Here is a 26,646-nt window from a genome sequence, read left to right on the forward strand (position 1 = left end):
TGATACTTAGATGTTGCCACACGTTAAAAATAGTACCAACATAAATAAACCACTCTCAGTACCAACCAAACTGGTACTGAACATTTTACAGTGTTCCCTTTACCGAATGAAAACTAGAATTTAAATCACAAATAATTACATAAAACATTGAATACTAGTAAGTTCAAACCTGATGAGATTGATAGGTGCCCATTCTGGTGTATTCCTATGCTTATAATCATCTGCAATTTCAGAAATCTTCGACGACCTTTCAACAGTTTTCCCGGTTTGACGCATGCTAGGTAAAGTTCCAGTGAAATCTAGATGAAAATGAGCATCGAATAAGACAATTTTTAATTTTTGTAATAATTTTTTTAAATTAAAAAAAAAAAAATTATTACCATCTTTTTCCCGCGGCAAGCCTCCCCTCGTTTTATAAAATGGCGTGAGAGATTGTCGAGGGGGGGTCGGGTAAGGTTCATTCACGGGCATATTCTTCAAAATACCAACGCATTCGGGCCTCACTTTATGCAGTGGCAATCTAAATTGTTCCTTGGCTACCTGTTAATGTAATATATTTTTTAAATAAAGTAAACTTTCTGTAAACTACTTTCTTTGAGTTTAATTGTGCAATTCTATAATGAATTAAATATTTTATAAATAATAAACTTGCATAATTCTTATAATCCCGCGGGTCGACGTTCCCTTTGACGGCCATCTTGAGCTGTTGACGCGCAAGCCGTTGTTTCAGATTTTCCCGCTCATTTTCGGCCATTGCCTCTGTGGCCGAAACTGCAAACCTTTGCCCCAATTCGCCACTCAGTTTGGGAATGAAACCTACTCAAGAATTAAAAACAGATTATTACACTCCCCAAATAATAGCACAGGAAAATTAATGTACCTGCATAATCAAACGACGAAAGATGGAGTGAAAAATCTACGACATTTTTGAGACGCAAATCGAATATGAAATTACTAATGAAAGCGAGCTGGAAATAAAGAAAAAACTGAAAAGTTGATAATATTACAAAACTGATATCCAATCAAGATGGAAAGTGTAGACTGGTACCGATACATTTATGTAAGTATAAAATGAGCCACAGATGTATTATTTTCATTTTCTCTTTTCTCAGTCAGCTTTGCTCACATCACAAATCTATCTATAATTATTAATAATCTTACTAAACTAATCAACTTGCTTCAAATATTTATCGTAACTTGCTCCATAATTCCCCTTTATCTGATCATTTTAAATCACTCAAATATTCTTTTCTATATATATTCTATGTTCTATTCTATATTCTATTCTACAATTATTCCAATTCATACATTTATTTCCACTGTGCTAATTTATCGAATTATTATACCAAACTTAATTTACTTAAATATTTTTCATTTCTCAATTACTTTATGTCGTATGATACATGTGATACATTCAATTGTTTTAAATTATAAAATAATTTCAACTAAATAAACTCCTTATATTTCCATGATAATCCTAATCCTATCATATCATCAAATAAAATTATCTTACTTAAATCAATTACCTCACTCAACTTCTCTTAATAATGCTATTCAAAAATTGGATAGAACTATTCTAATTAATTTCATAATTTCAAACCACTTGATTCCGTGTATCCTGGTGATTGTTTTTATTCTTGCACTTTTTTCACTTTTCTTAATAATTTTAATTTTGCTAATTCTCTTAAATGTGGTATATTTATTAATTTTTTTACATCCCTTGGTAATTATTATACTATTCATTTTAAAAACTCTACTTCTCCAAATAACTAAAGTCTTCTATAATTCTCTTAACTGTCGCATGAACTATAATTATAACAATTGTTTCAACCATTTCCTATGCATTATTATTTTAAATCGTGATATCTGTCTTAACTATTTTGATTATTGTGTCACTTATTTTTCTTATTTTTCGATGAATTTAAATTGTTTCATTTTTATTTTTATACACATCTGTTTTAATTATTTTGTTTATCTCAGTGTCTCTTATTTTTCGATGAATTTAAATTATACCAATTTTATTTTTATACATACCTGTTTTAATTTTTTTCAATTATCTCAATGTCTCTTATTTTTCGTTGAATTTAAATTGTTCCATTTCTATTTTTATAAATATCTGTTTTGATTTTTTCGATTATCTCAATGTCTCTTATTTGTCGATGAACTTTGAACTTTTATTCCATCTTAATTTGTATATACATCTCTTTTAACTATTTTGATTATCTCAATGTCTCATATTTTTTGATGAATTTAAATTGTCCCATTTTTATTTTTACAAATATCTGTTTTAACAATTTAGATTATCTATGTTTCTCTTATTTTACAATGAATTTTAAATTGTTCCCTTTTTATCTTTATAAATATCTGTTTTAACTATTTTCATTATCTCATTGTCTTTTATTTTTCGATGAATTTTAATTTTTCCATTTTTATTTTTATATACATCTGTTTTAACCATTTTGATTATCTCAATGCCTCATATTTTTTTGATGAATTTGAATTGTGCCATTTTAATTTTTACAAATACCTGTTTTAACTATTTTGATTATCTCAGTGTCTTTTACTTTTTGATGAACTTAAATTGTTCCATTTTTATTTTTATATATATCTGTTCTAACACTCTTCCTATTGTTCTAATTCTGTTAATTCATATAATTCTACTAAGCACTAGAGTAACTAAACATCTGCAAAAACACATCTTAATTATCAATTTCTATGGTTTATAAAAACTGGTACATAAATTAAATTATATTATAATTTTATCAACTAATTATCAATTATTATTAATATTTAATACCATCTTTACTACTATAAATACATTTAGAAACCATGATTTTAATATTTGTAATGCAATTAAATTTGTATAATTTAATAACTTTTAATTTAATTTAATTTGTATAGTTTTATTACTTACTTATTATTTAATTGTATAATCTAATTAACTTATATTTTTATCTGAATTGCATAACTTTATAACTTATAATTAACTTATTTTATAAATCCAATCTGTAAATATCACCCGCCATAACACAGGGACATCCCTAGCATGGCGGATGAATTATCAAAAATATATAAAAATGTTCAACAAGTTCTTATAATAAATAAATAAATAAATAAATAAATTTAATTTCATCTAAGAAAGAGTACCTATAATTTTATAGGTAATACAATACAAGCCATTATAAAAAGCAGGCGTATTTTGACGTTTTCTTTTCAAGAGTTCCAATTGCTCTCTCAAAAGGGGACAAAGAATGCGCCGTAAGCCGTTATTAGAAGTAACTTTCGCATGATAAGCTGAATCCTATTACTCTGAATGAGATAATACGAGGCGTATCCAGAAAGTAAGTGTACTGAATTTTTGTAGGTTACAAATCTTTTTATTGAAATTAAAAAATTACATGATTACCGTAGTACATATGTAAGCTATTTTTAGACATAGTCGCCATTCCTCTCAATGCAGGTGGTGAAGCGGGGTATCAATTTTTGATGCCTTCCTCGAAGAAGTTTCCCGCCAACCCCTTCGTCCACTTCTCCACCTCCTCCTTTACCTCCTCGTCGGTTGAAAACCTTTTTCCACCCATGTACAGCTTCAGGGAGGTAAAGAGATAATAATCTGAAGGTGCTAGGTTAAGGGAATGCGCGGGGTGGTTCAGGATATCCCATTTAAACGAAGCAAGCAGTTCCTTCGTGGCGTTGGCAGTGTGTGGTCTGGCATTGTCGTGCAGCAGGCTGACTCCCTTTGTCAGCATGCCTCTCCTCTTGTTATGAATCGCCTTCCGCAATTTTTTTAGGGTCTCACAGTATCTTGCAGAGTTGATGGTCTCCACTTGAGGCAGATATTCAATCAAAATTATGCCTTGACAGTCCCAAAACACGGATGCCACGATTTTCTTGGCTGAAATTGTGGTTTTGAACTTTTTGGTGGAGGGTGAAGAGGTGAGAACCGTTTTTAAACTCGCGATACCACTTGTACACACTCTTACAATTCATAGCTTTATCACCATATGCAGTTTTCACCTCATTATAAACCTCAAACGGAGGTTTTTCCTTCCAAACGAGATAACGGATGACGCCGCGTATTTCGCATTTGGCGGGAGATTGGATTGACATTTTTCACGAAACGTGTTGTCGCGTTGACACTTCTCAACGTACTGACCTTGAACAGGTCTCGTTGTGGAGGGGAAGAGTCAGGCTACACGTACGTGTAGCCAACATATCGAAAATAAAATTCATTCGGTCGTGAGAGCGTCAGTACACTTACTTTCTGGATATGCCTCGTATATAGGTAAAAGTACCTCAGCCAAAATTTTTACATCGAAAGTTTCTTGACGTCAGTCTGCCAAATGAACTCCATCCTGCCGAATGGTAGTCTATATACCTATAGTGATAAAGCAGGTTCTTTTTCACTACCAATATGAACCGGGCAATATATCCAATCTAAATAATCTACTAGACCGCTACTAGACTTGTCAAAGATGGCTTCATATTTATTTAAGTGGAAAAAAATGCATAATTTTGTTATAATGTAACGGTTCACGTGAGGAGAAACGTAGTTTGAATTACAAAGATTAGTTAAAACTTCAATTGAATGGAACTCATCGATTTAAAGATACAAAATTCATAATTTCACAATAATAAAATAAAATAAAATTTTGTCCTTACTATGGTAACACAGAGTCACACCGATTATAGAACAAATTATAGTAGATATGATTTAAGATTTTCACGGCCAAAAGTATTTTTGTTATTTGTTTTTGGGGTATTATGCCGTGTTGCGCTAACTCCTTCTTTAGCCAACGTTTCGGACAGCATTGCAGTGTCCATCATCAGGGCAGATGTCTGCCCTGATGATGGACACTGCAATGAAGACATCTGCCCTGATGATGGACACTGCAATGCTGTCCGAAACGTTGGCTAAAGAAGGAGTTAGCGCAACACGGCATAATACCCCAAAAACAAATAACAAAAAAAAAAAAAAAATTATAGTAGATTCAAATGCGAGGTTATGATAGACCCCAAATTCCTTACCATATAAATTGGTCAGACTATGGTCTGACTATTAAAAAAAACTGCAAAGGTAAGTTTATCGATCTCCAAAAGGCGTATAGTATATACCGTCATATCCAGGATTCATGGGGTGTTTGTAGATCGGGTAATCTATTCTGTGTCTAGCGTTCACGATGTCCATAGATTCCTTTGGTGGTCTGTACGTCTGAAAACATTAATAGTTTGGTCACACACCAATACACATAATGGTCATAGATAATACAAGCAAAAGGAGATATGGCATGAAAGCATTGAGGTCTATAGATAGAGCCAACATTAGCGTTCGAAGTAGGGACCATTTACATCGGTTCATTGTCCACTGTGAGATACCACGGGCTTCAGTAAACAAGCTGAGATATTGTACTAGTCGTACTAGAAAAGACAGGGAAAGCAATGGTATAACCCTTCTTTGGTAAATAGAGTTTTACCATAATCAGCAGTGGTGTAAATTGGTTTTTTAATGTAAAAACATTAAAAAACCAATTTACAAGGAGCCCTTGATGTTGGCGCGCCGGTAACCCAAATGTTTCGGGCGGTTGCGCGGCGGGCGGCCACCGGCATTTTACACTGATTTTGCAAGGAATATAGACTATATCTATCATTGATGTATATACATAACATTACATTTATATAACCTCATTGATATCTATACCTCAACCATCGACCAAATATAACTAGACACGGCATATCGATATAGAAAATGCAACCAAACCAATGTTGATTTGGTTCACGTGCACATTTATGAAAAAGCGTGCGCATTGTGTCCCAGTATTTAGACCGCATTGTGCACTGCGTTTTACCTTGTTTTGTTGGTATGTAGGGCAGCTAATTAGTCTTCTAGCCAAGCTTAGCGAGTTTTTTTCAGTCACAAAAATAACCCAGTTCCAAATATTTTAAAGGGTACCTACCCCGGAATTTATTTTTGAAAATGTAATCAGTTATCCGAATACATAAAATATGTATATGCCTTACAGATAGCTTAAGGAATGAAAGAAAGTGAAAGTAATACATTTATATCAAGTAATGTTTCTGACGTTACTCTTCCTACAAATCCCGATCATGACGTCATGCAGTTTCTGATATTGGGGGATGGTCACGCGAATGTGTTGCAGTGCGCAGTGACCGGATTCGAACGTCTCCGGTCGTTCGGCGTAAGAGCGTTGGAGGTCAAATTGGACCGATTCGAGGTAAAAAGTGGAACCAACCCTTTCGCTTCGTGTCCCACCTAAATGGGGATGGTCTTAATTTCCAAACAATTCAGTTTAAGTTATAATAATATTCTGTATTTTGTCGCTTGTCTGAATTCTCCAAACAAACTCTATTCCATCATTGGTTCCATTCTTTTCCTGGCTAAGTCCTCCATCATTATATAAACAAAATTTTCCGTTTATAATGATGGTTGTAGGAGGAATGATTTTTTTTCAGGTTAAGTAGGTAATATCTTAACCAGGTAAATTTTATTTTTCTATAAAAAAAACTTTAACCCTTTGTGAGAGGGTAGGTAATATTACATATACTGTCGAACTCACCTGGAAGTCATCCTTGGTACGGTCGGATAGGACCAGCTTCTCTGCATGCGCCGTGGAGGGATCCAGTAAAATCTTGTGGGTCATGGAGCCATACGTGTCTGCTATGCGAAACCTCACCTGCGGAGAGTGGCCGGTGTACCTGCGCAACATGATAACAACACTCAATATTAGCTATCTAGGTACATAACTCGCTATCCTGAAATATTTATTAAATATTATCAGCAATTTTAAGCCTAGTAGGTACTCACGAGCGAGCATGCCCGGGCGAGCATTACGTCAGCGACGAGCATTTCTGTATATGTCTGCCGGACGTATCCATTCTCACGCACAGAAATGCTCTTGTGACGTCATACTCGACCGGACATGTCTGGGCCGTACGTGAAAACTAGACCTTAGAAAATAAAACTTTATTGTTACTTTTAATTTGGGATTAATTTTGAGTTTTTTACTTTGTGGTGGAACGTAATAAGAAGAAGCAAGAAAAACCAAGAAGAGGCAAGAAAAGTCAAGAAGAGCTAAGAAGAGACAAGAAGAGCTAAGAAGAGAAGAGAAAAGATGAGAAGAGCCAAAAAGAGACGTAAGAGAGAAGTATATAAGAGAGGAGAAAATGCAATAAGAGTCAAGGCGAGCCAAGAAAAGCTAAGGAGAGTCAAGAAGAACCCTGAAGTGCCAAGAGAGGCTATGAAGGGGTGAAAAGATGCAAGTCAAGGAGAGTCAAGAAGAGCAAAGAAGAGTCAAGGAGAGTCAAGAAGAGCAAAGAAGAGCCAAGAAGAGTCAAGAAAAACCAAGAAGAACCAAGAAGAGACAAGAAGGGGCGAGAAGATGCAAGAAAGGACAAAGGAGCCAAGAAGAGCCAAAAATAACCACGAAGGGCCGAGAAGAGCTAAAAAGAGGCAAGAAGAAGGAAAACATAAGAAAAAAACAACGACCAATCAATTCCATTATTCTTGCAATATTGGCTTATCTCGTACACCGGTCGATTGAACTCCAACATTCTTCCTCTCCTCAGAGCACGTGTTCCAAGTCCTAACAAATCAGTGCCCCCTGGTGTACGGGTCTCACCAGGGCAGGAGTATTCCTGGCTGGGGTGGAACATTCGTATCGTATCTTAGCGTATTGTATTGTGATGTAGCATCATAAATTCGTGTAACCACTTTTTAATAAGGAACTCCAGTTCATTTTCTTAAAATATTTAATTTAATTAATAATGACCTTTATTGTTATATATAGTTTTAATAGTTAAAATAATTATCAAAATGTTTAAATTTTTCGAATCTCTCCATGCATCAAATCTATGGACGTGACCCGTGACGTCACCGGTGACCAGTTTCAAAAAGCCTACGTTTTTTTCAACTATCGATGTGTTTTGTATAGTAGGAGTGGAGACGTTTTTTATTCTTAAGATTGCCCACTTTTAACATTGAAGAACACTACGTAAAATGTCAGCATCTCGTCACTAATGTTATTGTGTTGAACCAAAGTGCAAAAATGCATCCATGACCGCACCTGACAAACAATTTACCGGTGTTTTAAAACCTTGATTAAAACGTTTTCCTGAATCTATTTGTAAATAATAAAATTAGATAAATACTAGGAATTCGTAATAAATTGTACAGAGTTCTTGTTGTGATTTTTCACAAAAACGGCGTTATACTAGTTATCCAATTATTATTATATTATTATTTGATAATAATTGTAACGTAGAAAAGTACTTTTTAAATCGGTGATAGGTAAGACACGTCCAAATGTGTACATTTGGCTTGGTGCTATAATATCGGGACTCGTCTGAAATTGCATAAATATTGTTAATTAGGTACCAATCATTGGGACATGTCAGCTATATTACAGGATTTGCAGGACATGCTTGTGCTTGCAGAAGAGGGTGCTAACCAATTTGCACTCAAGTTCAAATTCTCTCATGACTCTCTTTTGTCATTAATTTGTTGTGTCTGAACCAAGTACTTACCAACCTACAATAAGGTCAGACATGGTTAACTTGACCATACGTACCTGACCATGAACACTGTGAACTTGGAAGTAAAATATCAATAATGGCAAAAGTCACTTTAAAAATAATCATAATTATTATTATTGAGGCGCGATATCAAAAGAGTGCCCCAGGCGACAAAATACTCTGCCCGTTTCTGAACATAAATAGACCACTCATTAGATCGGTGGATAACTTCGGGCTTTTTAAAACCATAGATATGCCAATATATAGACAGTAAAATTCTCACTCGGAGCCAAATTATTATACTATACACCAATGAAAAACTTTGAATGTTTATTCCATAGTTTTTCAGAGTTTTTCATTGGTGGATATAGTTAGGCAAACATATGACGTCACTATATTTCGGTTCAAATTTTCGATCGGAGTTATACCACCCTGTTTTTAAACTCCAGACGAATTTTGTGATCTACTACTACTAGAAATTGTAGAACACGTCTTGTATGGTTATGTAGGTAGGTAACCGGACAAATAAGAACAGTGACAAATCAGAACTACTTTGTAAGGTCATGAAAAGTGATAAAAAATTAAATTAGGTTAACTAAGTCGGTTAAGTTTTTAGGCTAGTTTTTTTAACATAATTTTTAGTCAAAAAATACTGATTTCGGTTGTGCATCTCTGGTTCAATGAACTCGGATTTGCTCTTAATTTAAGTGTCATTTTCAAAATTTATCGTCATCTACTTACACGACCAAATTTGGAATTAACACCTTACAATACATTGCATTTAAGCAATATAACGCATTACCTAGTAATTTCAAACTTCCGGCAACGAACAAAAAAACATTGGCAAAAGCTCTTAAAAGCTATTTCCTCAGCAGTTTCATTAATGACTAACACAATCTTTCTCTGGAACTCCATAATAACATCTGCGTTTATTTATTTTAATGTATTTTATTTATTTGTCTTGTCCTTAATCTAATGTTGTCTTTCCCGAAATGAGTTTTGTAAACTCACTGGGAATAATACATTATAACTTTGTTATCATTTTGTAATGTATTATCTTGTAATAAAAAATAAAAAAAATGAGAACTGATTTCTTTTTATTTATTACATTACATTAGTGATGTACTGCGTCAGTGAGAAATTTTGAGGTTGAGAGCAGGCGCAATTTATACCATATTACATTTAAAAATTCATCGTTCTCTTGTAAATACATACTTATAAATAAGTGCGTCAAGAATATCACTTTTCTCTATGAGTGTTCTGTTTTGTCATGGATCTCTATAAATATATACGTGGAGGTGTGGACTACATGACGCTATGGCCAGATGAATCGAGCCACCTCCATTTTCAGTTTCGTCGTGAAATGTAGACCAGCATTCTTTTGGCGATGACGGCCATTGAAACTTGATCCAGTTCAGTGGCGTACCAAACTTTTGGTTCTTGATTATGAATTTAGTTAATTTCCTTCCATCCACTGCGCACAAGTTGACTGCCGACGCGCGACGTGTGTGCAATTACGTTTAATAAATTCTCTTTTGTAGGAAGAAATTAACATTTAGAAAAAAATTAACATTGCCATAAAAGTACAAACCGAAACAATTTTATCCGAAAAAATCATCATACCAAATAGTACCTACTTATTAATTACAAGTAGTTCTGTGAACAGTAGACCTTCTGTCCGAAAAAAACAATTTTCTCTGAAATTCTACCTACAACTCGGCCAAATCCCGATCGGGTAGGAACGACGTCGAATTTAGGAGAAATGAGTACATGTCCGCGTGTGTGTGTGTGTGATTGATACCAAAAGTTGATAGAATGCTTTGTCATCGACAACGAGTCTATCTGCCGAGTTACAGATCGATAGGATATCGGGAAGTGGGTTAATTTCCGTTTCCAAGATTTAGATTCACTCATTACCGAAAACAGAATTGCAATTCAAATAGATGTATTTAAAAAGTATCGGGGCTATGTTTACCTCGAGTTTTAAAGTGAGTTACAGAGTGGTGAGCGATACCAACTTTATATTGATTGATTGACAGATGGTAATTATTATTTTTGATGTAGCTATGCATCAATAAATGATTCAGTACGCCACTGTTCTAAAGCCCGATAGAGATGGACCCACTCACCCGAAAGGAATTCGAGACTTCTTCTTTGCGAAGGTCATTCCACCTACTCGTACATACCTAGTACCACCTATATACTACGTGCAATACACATACACGATTCAAACAACACCAAACACTACACACACGATTAATAATAATGTTTTTTGCACCTTGTGTATCCTTGTATTTCTGGACACGTACCAATCTATCAATCGCGCCGTGGCCGGAGATATATTTTAGTTTTTGCCACGTGAAAATCTGCCCGATTTATCAAGGCCGAGTAGAGTAGGTATAGGTCTGGGCGCGCGACAGCCAAATTAAGAAGACAGTGCTGTCTGTCGCTAAGTAAACTTTAAGGCGATGCCATACGTAGTAATGCAAAACCATGTGTTTTTGGTTTGAAAATTTGGTCGCCTAGAAATGTTTCAGATGCTTTAATTAAATACTGCGAGTAGAATACATCTTGGCCTTTGAAATAATCGAGTATTTTTTGGATAAGTCTTTTTATAAGCCCAGAAAAAAATAATGTATAGGCCTATGAAAACTGCGTTAAAGTTCAAAATCTCCTACTTACGAACCCATTTTCGGTTATGATTTTATTGTATGATGTAGCAAATTATGTTATTTATAAAATTATAGAAATTTTTTTAAATATTTATGCCTGAACATCCACAAAATAAAATAAATGGCACTTTTTGGCCATGTTTTTTTTTCATAAATCAAAACAGGCGGATGGTATTAAGCGGGAATTTAAACCTTATCGCCATATACGTAAGGGTTGTTATTGATAGCGGCTTAATTTAAAATATTACACGACGTAGTGCATCGCCTTAACGTAACGTTCGTTATAATCTACGCATTCGTAGATAGCGTTAATTCAATTATTATATTAAAATCACTTTTTGCATGATATGCTTTAAAATATTAAGCCGAATCATTTGTTTGCGTATAAATAGTTTTATCAGAAAAAAACTCAATTCTTTCAAGAAAGGCATATACAATACATACATTATTGTATCGGTGATTCAACCCAATACAGACTCTCGTGAAAGAATTGAGTTTGTGTACGGACAAACGATTTATTCATATTCATGTCACTATGAAACAGGCAGTTGCCTAGTTTGGTGATTCAATGTATCAACGTATCCATTAAAAAAACGTGTATTTTACAAATAAAATGTTCTGTATTCACAGGCGTAAACACATAATTCGTCTTAATATTTTAAAGCACTTGCCAAAAGTGTATTTTAATAAAATAAATAAATTAACGATCTACGAACTCGTAGATTACAACGAGATTATTATTCTATCAATTTAATCACCTTTCAGACAAAACATAATAAATCCTTATTCCCTAACTTAGCGGTATAGTGTGTACATAATTAATTAGTGTGATCTATTTAATTCTCCATCCTCTTCTTGCAACCCAAACTAGCTATACATCATTTTTCTTTTTTATATTATAGTAATGTATAGATTCTATATCCGCAAACTGTAAAATTCACCCGCCATAACACAGGGTCACCCCTAGCATGGAGGGTGAAATATTACAAAAAACCACATGTATCAATAAAATAAATAAATAAATGGTTCCATTTAACCTTAAGCCCCCCCGCATACACTATTTATTACAACTTTCTCGTTAAGGCGATTAAGTTATTCATGAATATATCGGCAATCAAAGTGCTAGTGAGAGCACCCATAGGTAAACCTTCTTTTTGCTGATATATAACATTATTAAATTGGAAATAGTTTTGACTTAGGCACATATTAAATAACGACGTGAGATCATTTATAAAGTCTTTGGATAAATTAGAAGTATTTAATAAGTCTGATATATAAACATTTACTTTCCCCAATGGGAACATTAGGAAACAAATTAACCACGTCAAACGAAATGAGTTTACAATTATTAGGGAGAACCAAATCTTTCAATTCTTCTACTAATGCAAATGAATTTTTAATTGTGTATTTAGGAGTGAAAACATTGGTATTATTAAACACTTTAGTAATAAATTACGATATTATAAAATTTGGGGCATTACAACATGATACTACTGGTCTAATTGGGTTGTCAATTTTATGAATTTTAATAAAACCATATAATTTTGGAGATTTGGGGTTTTTAGTTAAAATTTTTACTTGGTGATATGAATCATGTTGGAATTATTTAGTTTTACATGCCTTAAGTGTTTGTTTAACATTTTCTAGGTACTTGTTAGTGGGGTCTTTATTCAGAATTACAAAATTATCACTATTAATGAAGTCTTTCACTTTTTCATTATATACATTTCGTGGGATGTTTAAAACTGTATTTCCCTTGTCAGCTTTAGTCAGGATCAAATCTTCATCGGCTAATTTTTTACGAATATTTTTCATTATAGTTGTCTCAGGATTTGGCATAGGTTTGAATTTGGGTATGAGTTCTTTTATTGTTGGTAGGTCGTTTCATGATAAACTTTGATAAAACATTCGTATTTTATCCGGAAACCTATTAATTCATTTGTTAAGGGCCTGCAATCCCGTTTTTAACCGGATTACGAATAATTTGAGGAGATTCTTAATAAATTAGCAACACTTATTTTTCTCCATGCGGCGTTTTATCCAAAGCATTTTTCTTTCTGCCTAATCCTTCTTAGAAAAACTTGGTGAATTTACAATAAGAAACTCCAGTGAAAAATATTACGACTGTATATATGTATATATATATATTCAGGTAGAATAGATGGAACGATTCAAAACAGCCCTGACATCATTTTGAATTGCCACGTGATCAAGTCAGTGCCACCGAGCAACGACAGTACGTACACAAATATCGGCGATTGTTGTTGATTCTCGTTGTTAATACTGATTTGTGTTGTTTTACCGCAAGCATATCTTAAAATTAAGGCCCCGTATTAAGCGTTCAAAGATGGTTTGAAAGGGAGACATGTAAATACGAATGTTAGAGGGAGCGCGCTAATATTAAAAAAACGATAATAATTATGCGAAAATGGTGAAAATATTTAATAAAACACGACTCGCGAAATCTCTCGACGAAAGCTTTAATTGAATTTAAAGATAAATTGTGATTTTTTTCATGCCTATAACATATTAAATAAAAGAACAAATCGTGTTTTTGATAATTTTCGGAGACCACTTTGCGATTTTTTTCTATCTAGAGAATTCCATGTAATCAACGTTACGGCATAACTAATGTATAGATATTATCTTCAAAAATAACTTTATTTTTTGAACTTAAAAACTTAAAGAGTTAAGGCGATGAACCACGTAGTAATTCAAAATCATGTTTTTTTGTTTGAAAATTTGGTCGCCTAGAAATGTTTCAGATGCTTTAATTAAATATTGCTAGTAGAATACATCTTGGCCTTTGAAATAATCGAGTATTTTTTAGATAAGTATTTTTATAAGCCCAGAAAAAATAATGTATAAGGCCCATGAAAACTGCTTTAAAGTTCAAAATCTCCTACTTACGAACCCATTTTCGGTTATGATTTCATTGTATAATGTGGAAAATTAGATTATTTATAAAAAGATCGAAAAAATTTAAATATTTATGCCTGAACATCCACAATTATAATAAGTCTTATTCTAAAACTTCATGTATTGGTTGGTTTCGGTTGCCTCCTTATTGTACCTTTTTAAAATGTCTGCTGAGAAGATTCTCATTTCAGAGCACAAACTGCCTCCTGTTTTATCTTATGTTTTAGTTTTAATATGCTTGTTTTGTCCTGTCCTGTCCTGCTGTTATTATATCCCCTGCGGAGAAACGGCGTGATGATTAGATAGTTAGGACGGGTTGTTTCGGAGAATCTGAACAATTCATCAAATTTCAACGTTCATTTTCAACATCTGTGAAAGATTTTTTCAAGTTCTGTTTTTATTTCAGTTTTGTCAAGCAACTAGCCTACAATGATATAAAAACAGAACTTGAATAAGTCTTTCACAGAACCCGAAAATGAACATTGAAATTTGATGAATTGTTCAAATTCTCCGAAACAACCCGTCCTTAGTATTTTATAATTAGTTACAGCTGTTACGCGTTATTATATATACACAGCAGAACTTGTTTACAAATAAAGGTTTTTTTATTAATTAATATTGGTATTATTTTTTTTAATAACATAATATTTTGCAGTTTGATTATTCAGCGAAGTACTAGAGACTTCAACGCACCGGTAAAAAAAATCTCGCTCCTTTCAATGGTGGCCGAATTACCACTCCACAGCCACTACTTTTTAGTCAAAGCCTAGTCCCCTTTCAACGTGACTATATTATTACACAGTAAAATCTAGATTTATTGGGATAGTTGGTTAAAGGATCTTCCGGTTAATCGAAATATATTAAAAACGCTCCACAATTTAGGCAATTGTGAAATATGGTGACCGGATAATTCATCAAAATGATAATTCATCGCATCTTTAAAAAGTTATATAAAGTCATGGAAAGAGATGAAACAAAAACTTTATTAACTGGGTTAAGTAGGTTGGGTTAGGTTAGGTTTAAATTTTTTTTCATCGTTTCTAATGACTTTATATCACTTTTTAAAGGTGTGTTGAATTGTGGACGTGTTGATTTATCATGGAACCGTGAAATATACAACGAAAATCTTCAAAGTGACTTCTCATGCAGTAGGTAGATAAGCGTGTTCCCAGAGATTCGCGTGTTCAAAAATCTCAAGTTTATTTCGTCTCAAAACTACCCACACTCGAATAAAAGCGATGCACTTTCTGAAATGACCGTGAAATTCAGCAGAACCACAACCTCCTTGCCCTGGTTGTTGACATGTTGAAATTGCTTCGCGAAATCGCAAAAACGTGAACAAATTTTCGCATTTTTTCCGAATATAAATATAATATGCAACTAAATTTGTCAGACGATTAAAAAAAACATTCAGAAAACACTTTTCGTAAGTAGTAGATCCGAAAATAGGTTTTTAGTATTAATTATAAATCCGTGATCATAAAGTAATATTAACAGTAAATCCATGACCGGCTCGCTCAATTAGTACTTCTATGCTGTATAAAAAAATCTCTAGATCATAATCATCACCTTTGGTATACTTAGGTAATTTCGGACGGCTGAAAAATTATTATTTTCATGGTCACGAAGGATCACGAAAACAAACAAAATCTTAATTTCAATTTACTTAATTTGTATTATGTAGCTTATTTTTCTTTCTTTTGGGTCTTTGACACGTTCCGCTAGTTTGTCCCAGTAAATCGAGAGTCGGCTGTCGAGGTGTTTAATAATAACAATTTAATTAATTGATTTATTAATATTTTATAAATATTTTAACACCCTTTTTATGTGCTTTTTCATATGAATAGCAAATATTATTTATCAATACAGTATTTATGTTTTAATATATTGATATGACAATATAAGTAATTCTATATCAATACATATTTATTACTAAACTGCCTCAGTAACAATCTTTTGTGATAAATGAAAGATGTCACAGGACTCGGAATAATTATTTCGCTCCATACGTATTCTGGGCAATGAGGAATACATATGGTAGTTAGTACCAGAATTTCTGCACTGAAATGAATCCCGACTTCTGGTATAACATAGTGGAATCCGAAAACTTATCAATGCAAACAGTTTGGACTATCAATTTAAGCATATTCATTTTATTTAAAAGAGTCTTGTAGTTTAAAAAAATTGCTGGAATAATGAATTATTAATAATTAATATTTTTTATGATAAACTAATGTTTAAGAGACAAGGATTTTTATGCATATCACAAAGGATAACGTATTATTTTTAAGCAATAATTATTAGCCTGAAATTCCTATAAATTGAAAAATCGGCTTGGTAGATAACAATAATAATGAATTTATATAACGCAGTTTTGTCTGTATTATATCAGGGGAGAGTCGTGTATTATTTGAAGGCGACAAATACTATTGTATTGTTCCTGTTTTAATTTGAATGGCACGCGGCCCGAACAATGCCAAAACCCAACGTTTTTACATCATTATAAAGGGTGGGTTATTCCTAATATAAAGCCAGATTGATTCGTCGATAAATATTTTCAACTAATAGATACTAAACACAATGTACATTCTTTCGTTTGATCAAGTTCACCCGGAGTAAGTGAAAAATAATCTTACATATACACACGGATAAGAGACATGTTAAAGGAGCTGAATATTTTGACGGTGAAGCAAACTGTGTATTTGAATGTACTTATTTTTATACATAAAATTAACTTAGGGATGATGTCTAAGGAACTGAAAAGAAAAATAAATTACAATAACGAGATACACGGACACGGGACCAGAAATTCTAAGCAAATTAGATTGCCAACAAGAAAAAAAACAAGCACCCAAAAATCTCTGATGTACCAGGCCGTTCAACTCTATAACAAAATCCCGAAGGAAATTGCTGTGATAGAAAATATTAATAAGTTCAAAAATGAATTAAGAAAATATGTCTATCTCAATTATTAATGTTTCTTTTTTTGTGACTTTATTGAAATATTTAAAGAAAGATTATGTTTGCCAAACAATGTACATGTTTATATGTTTATAAAACTATTAGCACACACGAAGATGTGAGCTAACTTAAGATTAATAAATAAATTAAAATAAATAAATTAAATACATCTGGTAAACTAGACTAAAACTAACAAATTCATAAAATCAAGAAGATCACAAGAAATGCGACGTGGGCGTGTTTCGTTTTCCCAAAGTCTGGCCAATCGCGCCTTAAATTTCAAATGAAGAACTCTATTTCATCATCATTGTAATTATATTGTTAAATTCAAATGTCATTAGTGTTTGTAATTTGTAAATATTATTATACAATATAAAAGACAGAGCGCTTGCATGGGCTGAATCAAGAAAGTGGTGACATTTATCTACATTTAAATCTACGACATTTCTAGTTTGCATCATCTATTCTACATCTATTGGCAATATTAAATTAGAGATTTCAGAAAAAAAATGTCTTCAATTCAAGAGTTTGTATTGCTTCCGAAAATATATTTATTGAATTAGAATAGTAATTTATTAAAAAATTCAAACCCATATAAATAATAATATCATATATGAGTATGATGCATAGATTAAGCATGAGATTTTCTTTAAAATAAGTATAAAGCAAAGTCGCTATCCTCGTCTGTTTGTGCGCTTAGTTCTTTTAAACTACGAATTGAATTTTGATAAGGTTTTCATTATCATTTAGAGAATTTGTTCTGGAAGGTTTTTATATATAAACGTACATATTATGTTTATAGAAAGCATAGAAAACTACACGTCAGCTAGTTTAATATAAACTGTTACGTATATAAAGTCAGTTTCGAATACCATCTAAACTGGGCTTTAGTTGACTCTATGCTAGCAGCTGGTATTTTTGATAGACGTTTGAACACCTTGTATTTTTAAATGGTAGATACTCTCAGTATCCCCCTGGTGAAAACCACCATTCGGAATTGAATCGTTGCTAGAAATGGCTTTAGCGGCGTTTGTTAACCAGATCTGAAGATCTAGGCACTTCCCAACCTTCTCTCTTCCCTGTCTTCCAACTTATTTCAGCCATAGAACATACCACAATTTGGGATGCCATAGTGCCACTGATTCTGGGCAGTTGGGACTCTTAGATTTGGTACACGATACGATATGACAGTACTACCCAATCTGGAGCACTGATTTGTTAGGACTTGGAACACGTCTTCTGAGGATGGGAAGGAGGTTGAGTTAGTTTAATCGATTGGTGTACATGGCAACCTAATAATTTAGGATGGGCAGAAAATAAATGAAATGATTGATCTTTTTTTTATATCTTCCTTCTTCTTGCTCTCTTTGGTCTCTTTTTGGCTCTTCTTGGCTCTTCCTGACTCTTCTTGACTTTTCTTGGCTCATCTTGGCTCTTCTTGCCATTTCTTGTCTTTTCTTGTCTCTTCTTGTCTTCATGACTTTTCTTGGCACTTCTTGGCTCTTCCTGACTCTTCTTGACTTTTATTGGCTCTTCTTGGCTCGTCTTGTCTTCTTGGCTCGTATTGTCTTCTTGACTCTTCTTGGCTCTTCTTGTCTTCTTGACTCTTCTTGGCTCTTCTTGACTCTTCTTGTCTTCTTGACTCTTCTTGGCTCTTCTTGGCTCTTCCCGACTCTTCTTGACTTTTCTTGGCTCTTCTTGGCTCTTCTTGGCTATTCTTGTATTCTTGACTTTTCTTGTCTCATCTTGTCTTCTTGACTATTCTTAGCTATTCTTGTTTCTTCTTGGCTCTTCTTGTCTCCTAGACTCTTCTAGGCTCTTATTGTCTCTTCTTGGCCCTACTTGTTTTTTTTTTGGCTCTTCCTGTCTTTTTGAATCTTCTTGGTTCTTCTTGACCCCTATTGGCTACTGTCTTTTCTTAAATCTGACTCCCAAAAATATAAAAAAAAAAACAATTTAGTCTAGGTGGGGTAAGGATAGTTTTGCTCGTATGCAATAATGTTGCAGGGAAATTTTTTTGTTCGTTGCGGATGTTTTCTTCTCGGTAAACGGAGTGTAGGCAAAATAACCTCAACCCAGGCCAGGACACTAAATCAAGTCGGCCTCTTATTTATATAAGATCCTCCTAAAGAGTGTTATCCTGGCTTGAGTTGAGGTGGTTTTCGTATAGCTTCATTGACAACTTACAGATTACAGGATTACATTTTTTTAAATGTAAATACCGAACAAGAGCCCCAACAAGGAGCCAGTGAGACTATGTTATCCTCAAAATGTGATGCGACTGAGGGTTGTTAGGAGGGGAAGGAGACGGGGAAGAGGAAGGTAGGGATGTATACAGGGTGTATCGGCACGTACCCGACAAACTTTAACCAGCTATTCCTTAGCACATTTGGAGTAAAAAATGTTATGGGCACTTTGCTGTCGGGTAACATTTTTTTTAATAAAAAATTTACCATTGTGTCACCAATGTTTTATCCTTTGTCAAAGTTTGAAAACCCATCTGGCAATATTTTATTCGAGTTTCGTTGAATAATCAATACCTATATTGGCGCGCTTTTACAATCACAACGAAATGGCATGGCACCATTCGTCTCATTTTTAACTATTATTATTTAGTGTGTATGAAAGAGCGAAGACGCTTTTCGACACACTTGCTAATAACAGCTCTTGAACACGAGAAACAATGCCAATGACAGTGACGGAGTGTGGATTTTTTTATAATTTTTTGTTTTTAATTGAAAAAAAATGTTATCGGACAGCAAAGTGCCCATAACATTTTTTACTCCAAATGTGCTAAGGAAAAGCTGGTTAAAGTTTGTCGGGTACGTGCCGATACACTCTGTATACCTGGCTAACCAGATCTGAAATTCTGAGTGTTATATACCATTCTGCAAATATTATTTTGAAATATGAAAAAGTACAAAATGAAATTTTCTCGCGCAAGCAGGGATTTGAGCCCGCGATCTCCGGATTCATAGTCGAGGATTTTAACCACTCCGCCACGGAGGCTGACAAAAGTATATGTGCAGGCATTGATATCTAAGTGTGCAGACTACCCAGAGATGAGATAACTTGTACTGGAAATTTCAGTTACACAGTAGCGACGCCCTCGTCTGTACGGTCGATTTGTAGTTATGTAGTTGCGTTAATTTGACAAAGTTTTACTCACCCTGGAATCAGATGGGGTTGAGGAGTAGACATTGCTGAAGCCGCCATTGTGAAAAATTATTTTTTCTTCGTTTTTATTATATTCTGTTTAATATTTTTCAATTGATGACTAGCATTATTTAATCAGAAATTTTCATAACACAATGTTGTATTTTTGCAACTTATTGATTATTGATTATTTAACTTGAAATTTTCATAGCACCGAGAGAATTTATATTTCCGAAACTGAATTTGACAAACTGTTCGATTATTTGAATAAAATTTCAAAGTAGTGCCTCTGCACCAAAAAAAATAGTAGGCAGATATTTTGGTACTTACCTAGTAAGGCCCGGTATATAGGTTGATTTTAAGCTCGGCTTGGTTGGAATGCCGAGCTTAGCGGGACTTGGAACATAATCCGTATATATGTCGTGAGCCTAGATATCACCAATATTACACGTATTGTTTATGATTTTAATAGAGAAGTGTGCTTCTTTTTTCTATGTAAAATTAAACTACTGTCTTCGTGAGTGGTATGTTTAAATTTCGATCTGGTTTTTTGACAAAGTACTCCAATTCAACACAGCGTGCGAGGATAGGTACTAATTTTAAATAGTATTTTTTTTGTTGGAGTCAGTGCACTATTCATGAAATGATGACGATCAAACCGCTGAAAACAAACTGTCCTGAAAAAATCCTCTTATAATATCTTACCAGTCTATTTGTCTATTTTAGGTTGGTAATCATTAATTATCATCAACATCCCTCATCGCTCGAAGAATACAATAGTCAATATATCAGTCCACACTGAACGAAATTAGGCAATTTACGTACATTGTCGGTGAGATGGACATACGTAATTACTCACATAAACATTATATTTAACATTTGTGACTGCTAGCACCTCGGCGTCTAAAAGGGGAAAGATTCTTCAGCTAATGAAGGCCTCCATGGTCGAGGAGTAAGGCTCTCGACTAGCAAGCTGTAAGTCGCAGATTCAAATCCAAGTGTCGCAAGTAAATTTTATTTGATTAATATGGGTTATTTCACAATTTACTCATTTAAAATAATATATACTATATATGCGCCACGTTCCAGAGTGGAAGATACTCTCAGCATCTCCCTAGTGTAAGAACTCCATTCAGAATTAAAGCGTTGTTTGAAATGGCTTTGGCCATATTTGGTGACCAGATCATAATATCCAGGTACATTCCCACCTTCCTCTTTCCCATCTCCTTCCCCTCCCCACTACCTTTAGCCTTACAACATACCAGTTCATCTAGTTTGGTTTCACATAGTAAAAAAAAACTTACCAAGGCTTGAGTGGCCGATTTAGCCCGCTTAAATTTGAGCAGGGAATTTTGCACATAGCGAGGATACGGACCGACTGATATACCGGGACGGTCATACTGATAATGATATTCTTTAGGTAGGTAGGTACCTACTTGGTGAATGGAGAAATTTACCTTACTTATTATTTTTTATAGCACATAAAATTAGTTCTCACAGTAGAGAAAGATCCTTTACTCATTCGGATTGGAATTCACCTCATTAAATCTGTAAGAATGCAATTAATTTGACGTAGGTCCGGCTGGCCGCTTCGACGTTTAAAATAATTCATAATTTCACCAAACGCCCTCGGCCAAATTATTATTAATCCAACGGTCGTTTTTTGCCGGTCGTAGAATTCATTCACTCTCTCCACACGGAGAGGAACAAAAAACACGAATAAGGCGGGTAGGTTAGGTACCATAATAAATACTTAAGTACGGCATTCCTATGAAACTTATTTATCAACCTACGATGAATAAAAAAGCAGCTAGGAAAAACTCTAAATTCAAATCTGAAGATGGAATCTGATGAGCGGTGGTTCTCAATATTTAAACAGAACAGTTTTTTTTTAATTTTACAAAAGTACTTCTTACCCCTTTTCCGCACGTAAAAAATATTAGGGATTGGATACAGTTTTTTGAATATTGATAAACAAGAAGTTTAAATGTTACGTGCTTAGCATTCAAGATTTTTCTTTCTATGGTCTAGAAGTGGTAACTTTAGAATAAATATTTTTTGGCTGTCTCTCTCCTAACATCTCTTCCATCAAGTCTTACCTAAAATTCCTTCCTTCCGTTTAGCATCTCATCTCTTCAAGTCCGAACGCAACACCAATATTAAATATAATTATGGAATTTTCCCATTTAAATAAAATTAATAAATTAATTCACCTTCCCTCCATAATTTGAAATGACCTAGAGACTATTAGAAAATGCTTAGAACACCCTTGCGAGCTGAAAGTTAGAAAACATAAAAATAAAAGTCACGTCTTATATAAACTTCCGTTAAAGAAATTTCACAAATAATATTTACCTTATATAATGATTTTTCACGACTATGTTTCCATTATTTAAAAAAAAATAATTATGTTTTATAAGTTTACGAAATATAAAGTTTGTTTTTATGGTGGTTTACGTAGTTTTTTTTTCTATCACACTGTCATATGTCGAAACTAAGCACGTGATACGCGCTCTACCTCGTCTGTACAGTGCTTCTGGAACGAGATGGAGTACGAAACACGTGCTGCGCTAGTTTGTACCCAACGGCAATTTTAATCCTGGAATAAACTGCCATATGATTAAAGTATGAATTTAGAGCCAAACTTAAAGCTCATTTTTCAAACAATCTTATCCCCATGAAGTCAAGAACTTTTACCTTCATAGTCCTCGTCATTGTCAACAAATAAAAAATATTAATAACTATTGATTATTTCGAATTAAACCCTAAGAAGTCATTTTAAGACAATTTATAAAAAAAATCTCCAGTCCTAAAATTGAATTATAAATATTAACATATTTAAAATAAATATCATCTCCACTTTTGTCACTAGTCTTCTAATAAATGTAAGTAATATCAATAGTAAAGGAAGATAAAATAATGGAAACTGTAAAATGTGCGTGCAAATTCGCATCGTCTCCAAGCTTATAATTTCTAACTAGCTGACGTGTACCTGGCGTGGCTAGACTTTTCTCTACTTTCTATACATATAATATGCATGTATTATATAAATATTCCATTAAAATCCGTTGCTTAGTTTCAGAGATGTACTTTATTTCAAATAAATCCATTTCAAATGGAAATGCAAAATGCAAAATGGGTATTTTCCATTTTGCATTTTCAATGCATTTTGAAAATAGGTATTTTGCAATTGAAATGCTTTTCTAAAAACCATTTTGCATTTTGCATTTTCAAATGGAAAAGTTATGACCCATTTCCATTTCAAATGGTTTTGGGTACCCATTTTGCACATCTCTGCTTAGTTTACAAGGACTAAGCGCACAGACAGACGCAGATAGCGACTTTTGTTTTGTACTATGTATTTAGAAATGAAACTGTGTTTTTCTGAAGTGACCTGCCATGTGTATGTTTTCTGTATCTGTTTGTATATAATTAGAAACTGCCTAAGAATTCGTGGAGTAAATATTAAAAAAAAAAAAAATATTTGTACAGAGCCCTTGAGGTGATTTTTCATAAAAAAACTGTAGAAATTATGGAAATATTATTAGCTTGTTCTGTTATATTTTCCAGTCATCATTAACGATTTCCGACAGTAAGATTTCTTACCGTGTAATTTAGGGGAGAATTGCAGTACATACCCACAGTTTGTTTGTTTGTTGTGAAGTCTGTCTACCAGTCTGCCCGCACACCAGCTGGATGGCGCTGCTCAGCGCTTGCGGCTCCCTCTCGCGGCCAGTGCCAGTACCAGCCAGTACCTACTGCCAGTCTACCAATACCTGTACTACCTGTATCGTACGTACCCTACCTGTACCTACCCAGTCCAATAGCAGTACCGCGGTCTGCGAGCAGTTCCTCCAATCGCCATTTGTACCCGAGGAATGTGGCGCGGTGTACGAACTGCCGTCAGCGAGCCAGTTAGTGTTGTTTAGAACTCCGGCCAGACGTTACCACTCAAATACTTTCTTATATCAAACAAACCCTTGCTAACTTAACATTTTAACCTCTGTTTATTCGCGTTTCAAGCCATCCGTATTAGGCGGCAGAACTTTATGAAAGTGGAACGTCGCTTTAATATATTATGTCTTACGGCGATAGCCGCAAACTCTCGGTTCCGTTATTGTTGTTATGGAAAACTAAAAGTCATCATACTGTATTGTGCATTTATAAATTGGTGTGATTTATTTAGTGATATTGCAATCTGATAAACTCAGAGTATCAAGTGTGTTTTAATTTTGAATCTTTGATTGAGTGAACCAAGCCTCGTTATTTGAGGAATTTTGAAGTGTTTTTGATTTGTTTGTGTTTTTTTGTTGTTATATTATTGCTAAAACTTTAAAAGATGGAACTCGATGTGTGTGATTTTGAAAATTAGCTCAGTGAAAGACTTCATTAAATGGATTTTTATGATTTCTCCAAGTACGAGTGTTTTCGGTGAGAAGATCAGGTGAGTGTCCCCAAAGTGATTCATAAAGGGGTGACACAACCCCCCTATGGTCGATGACATATGACATTTTAGTTTATGGTAGATAATAATAGTATAACAGTATTGTTAGCGAACGAGCCTTTCAAATAAAACTTGCATTGTGATTGCAATTTTACAAAAGATGTCTCTAATTATGTAAAAGCAAGAATATTTGATAAAGTTTCCGAATTCCTATCTTCTATGGCAGGGAGTAAAATTTAAAGAAATCGAGTCATGACCACTCGTATGGATCCAATGTAGGTAGGTAGGTACCTTTTAAAATTAAATTAGTTAAATACGGTAGGTACCTTTTAAAATTAAATTGGTTAAATTGTCAATAGAGGATTTTTGAATGATGGTTCTAAATCAAACTTCTCGAACGATGAGCCCTGGCGCCTGACAAATTGTTCATATGTCTGGATTTCAAGGTTAACGCCTAATGTCATAATAAATACAACATTTTTAATAATAAATTGCATTTGCGGTCTTAATGCCAATAAGTAACACTCTATTCTACCTACAAACCCTTGACATTCTTCATGATCCACTTAAGTTATATTACCCCTTGCGAAACCTTTTAAAATTCATTAGGGCTGTAAAAAATAAGTTGCAAACTTAAAATTCCTCAAATTCCAAATATTTAAATGTAATAAGATTGGAATTTATCGAAAATCCAATATTTTGTTAAATGAAGTACCTACCTATTCTTAAAGTACTTACAAATAAAACAACCGATAAAATAATCTAAAAATACCTTTTATTAGATGAAAATCTTTTTCTCGCTGAAACCAACGACTCGAAGAACGCAATTATGTAAAAGATATACGCAGTTATTTTCAGCTCACAACGTCATTTCTATCGTGAGATATGGATATTTGAAATAAATTATACTGCATGATATTTATGTTTTTAAATACATACCTATTTTTTAATTTAACTTTTGTGTTCGGTAATTAATTAATTAATTAACTACCGAAAACTTGGAAGCGGATACTAGATCACTTCTCTACATCGGATCGAGCTGAAACTCGACAGAAAGACTTGTTGTCGATGACAATGCATTCTACCAACGTTTGGTGTCAATCAAAGGCACACGTACGGAAATATACGCATTTTTCTGAAATCGGATGACATTACAGCAGTTTAATATACGATTAAAAATCATTTAAGAATAATATAGCTATATATATAAATAATGTAAAAATAGATATATCTATTATAGATTATAAAAAACTTTGTTCTGATTTGTTAATTTTTTTCTCAAATTAAATTTAGGGTTACTAAAATAAAAACATAAAATGAAATTATTTCTGAATAATTATCATAATTCTATATAGCGAAACATCGGTTTATTTGTCACGGCTTTCCGTAAAATGTACTAATTTCAGCTTACCTTCCTCTCCTCCTCAAAAAGACTCTCAATCCAGCATCCTCAAAAATGACTTAGTCCCTCCTAACATATGATTTTCCAAGTCATTTTTGGGGATGCTGGATGGAGTATGTAAAAACCATTTTTGAGGAAGAGCAGAGGAAGGAAGGAAATTAGTTTCTTAAAAGTAAATGTTAAAAAAGTTGTCCAGTAAAGGGTGTCGAAAACCTCGTGCAGAACCTGTCAGTAAATTAATCTCGTCATCGATAAAGTAACGTTTTTGAAGAAATATTGTGTATTTTTTTTGAAAAAGATCGTTACATATTTGTTGACTAGGCCCGGAATGCGGGTTTCTCAAGGCAACCCGCATGCTAAACTTGAAGTTCAGCCGTTGCCTTCTGCGTTCGTAAAACTTCTTCGATAAAAAATGACTAGCTTTTAAAAAACGTACACTAGTGGCGGTTCGTGGTAAATCTCATTTTGAGTTCAATCTGATATTAAAAAAAGAAAAAAAATCTAAGAAGTTAGTTTTTCAAATTATTAAATTCGGTTGTCGGTGCATGAATGACTGCGTGAAG

At 33.7% G+C, this 26,646-nt stretch overlaps 2 protein-coding genes across 2 annotated transcripts in view; one reads left to right on the forward strand and one right to left on the reverse strand.

The window, feature by feature from the left end:
• Positions 1–20,297, reverse strand: part of LOC149414743 (CIMIP2 protein GA14893-like) — a 34,012-nt gene extending 13,715 nt beyond the window's left edge. The window contains exons 1-6 of the mRNA XM_089643381.1: positions 20,251–20,297; positions 6,576–6,714; positions 5,116–5,212; positions 649–816; positions 381–536; positions 170–299 (exon numbers count right to left, since the gene is read on the reverse strand). Coding sequence (XP_089499507.1) covers positions 170–299; positions 381–536; positions 649–816; positions 5,116–5,212; positions 6,576–6,714; positions 20,251–20,297 — 737 coding nt within the window. The remainder of the gene's footprint in view (positions 1–169; positions 300–380; positions 537–648; positions 817–5,115; positions 5,213–6,575; positions 6,715–20,250) is intronic.
• A 3,850-nt stretch (positions 20,298–24,147) lies between these two features.
• The window catches only part of LOC149414745 (uncharacterized), a 157,338-nt gene continuing 154,839 nt past the window's right edge, over positions 24,148–26,646 (forward strand). Inside the window, exon 1 of the mRNA XM_089643451.1 lies at positions 24,148–24,681. The gene's annotated coding sequence lies outside the window, so the exon portion shown is untranslated. The remainder of the gene's footprint in view (positions 24,682–26,646) is intronic.

This window comes from Hesperophylax consimilis, chromosome 19 (genome assembly GCF_061612785.1).
Source record: "Hesperophylax consimilis isolate HC1 chromosome 19, BYU_Hcon_1.0, whole genome shotgun sequence".
In the NCBI taxonomy this organism is placed as follows: Eukaryota; Metazoa; Arthropoda; class Insecta; order Trichoptera; family Limnephilidae; genus Hesperophylax; species Hesperophylax consimilis.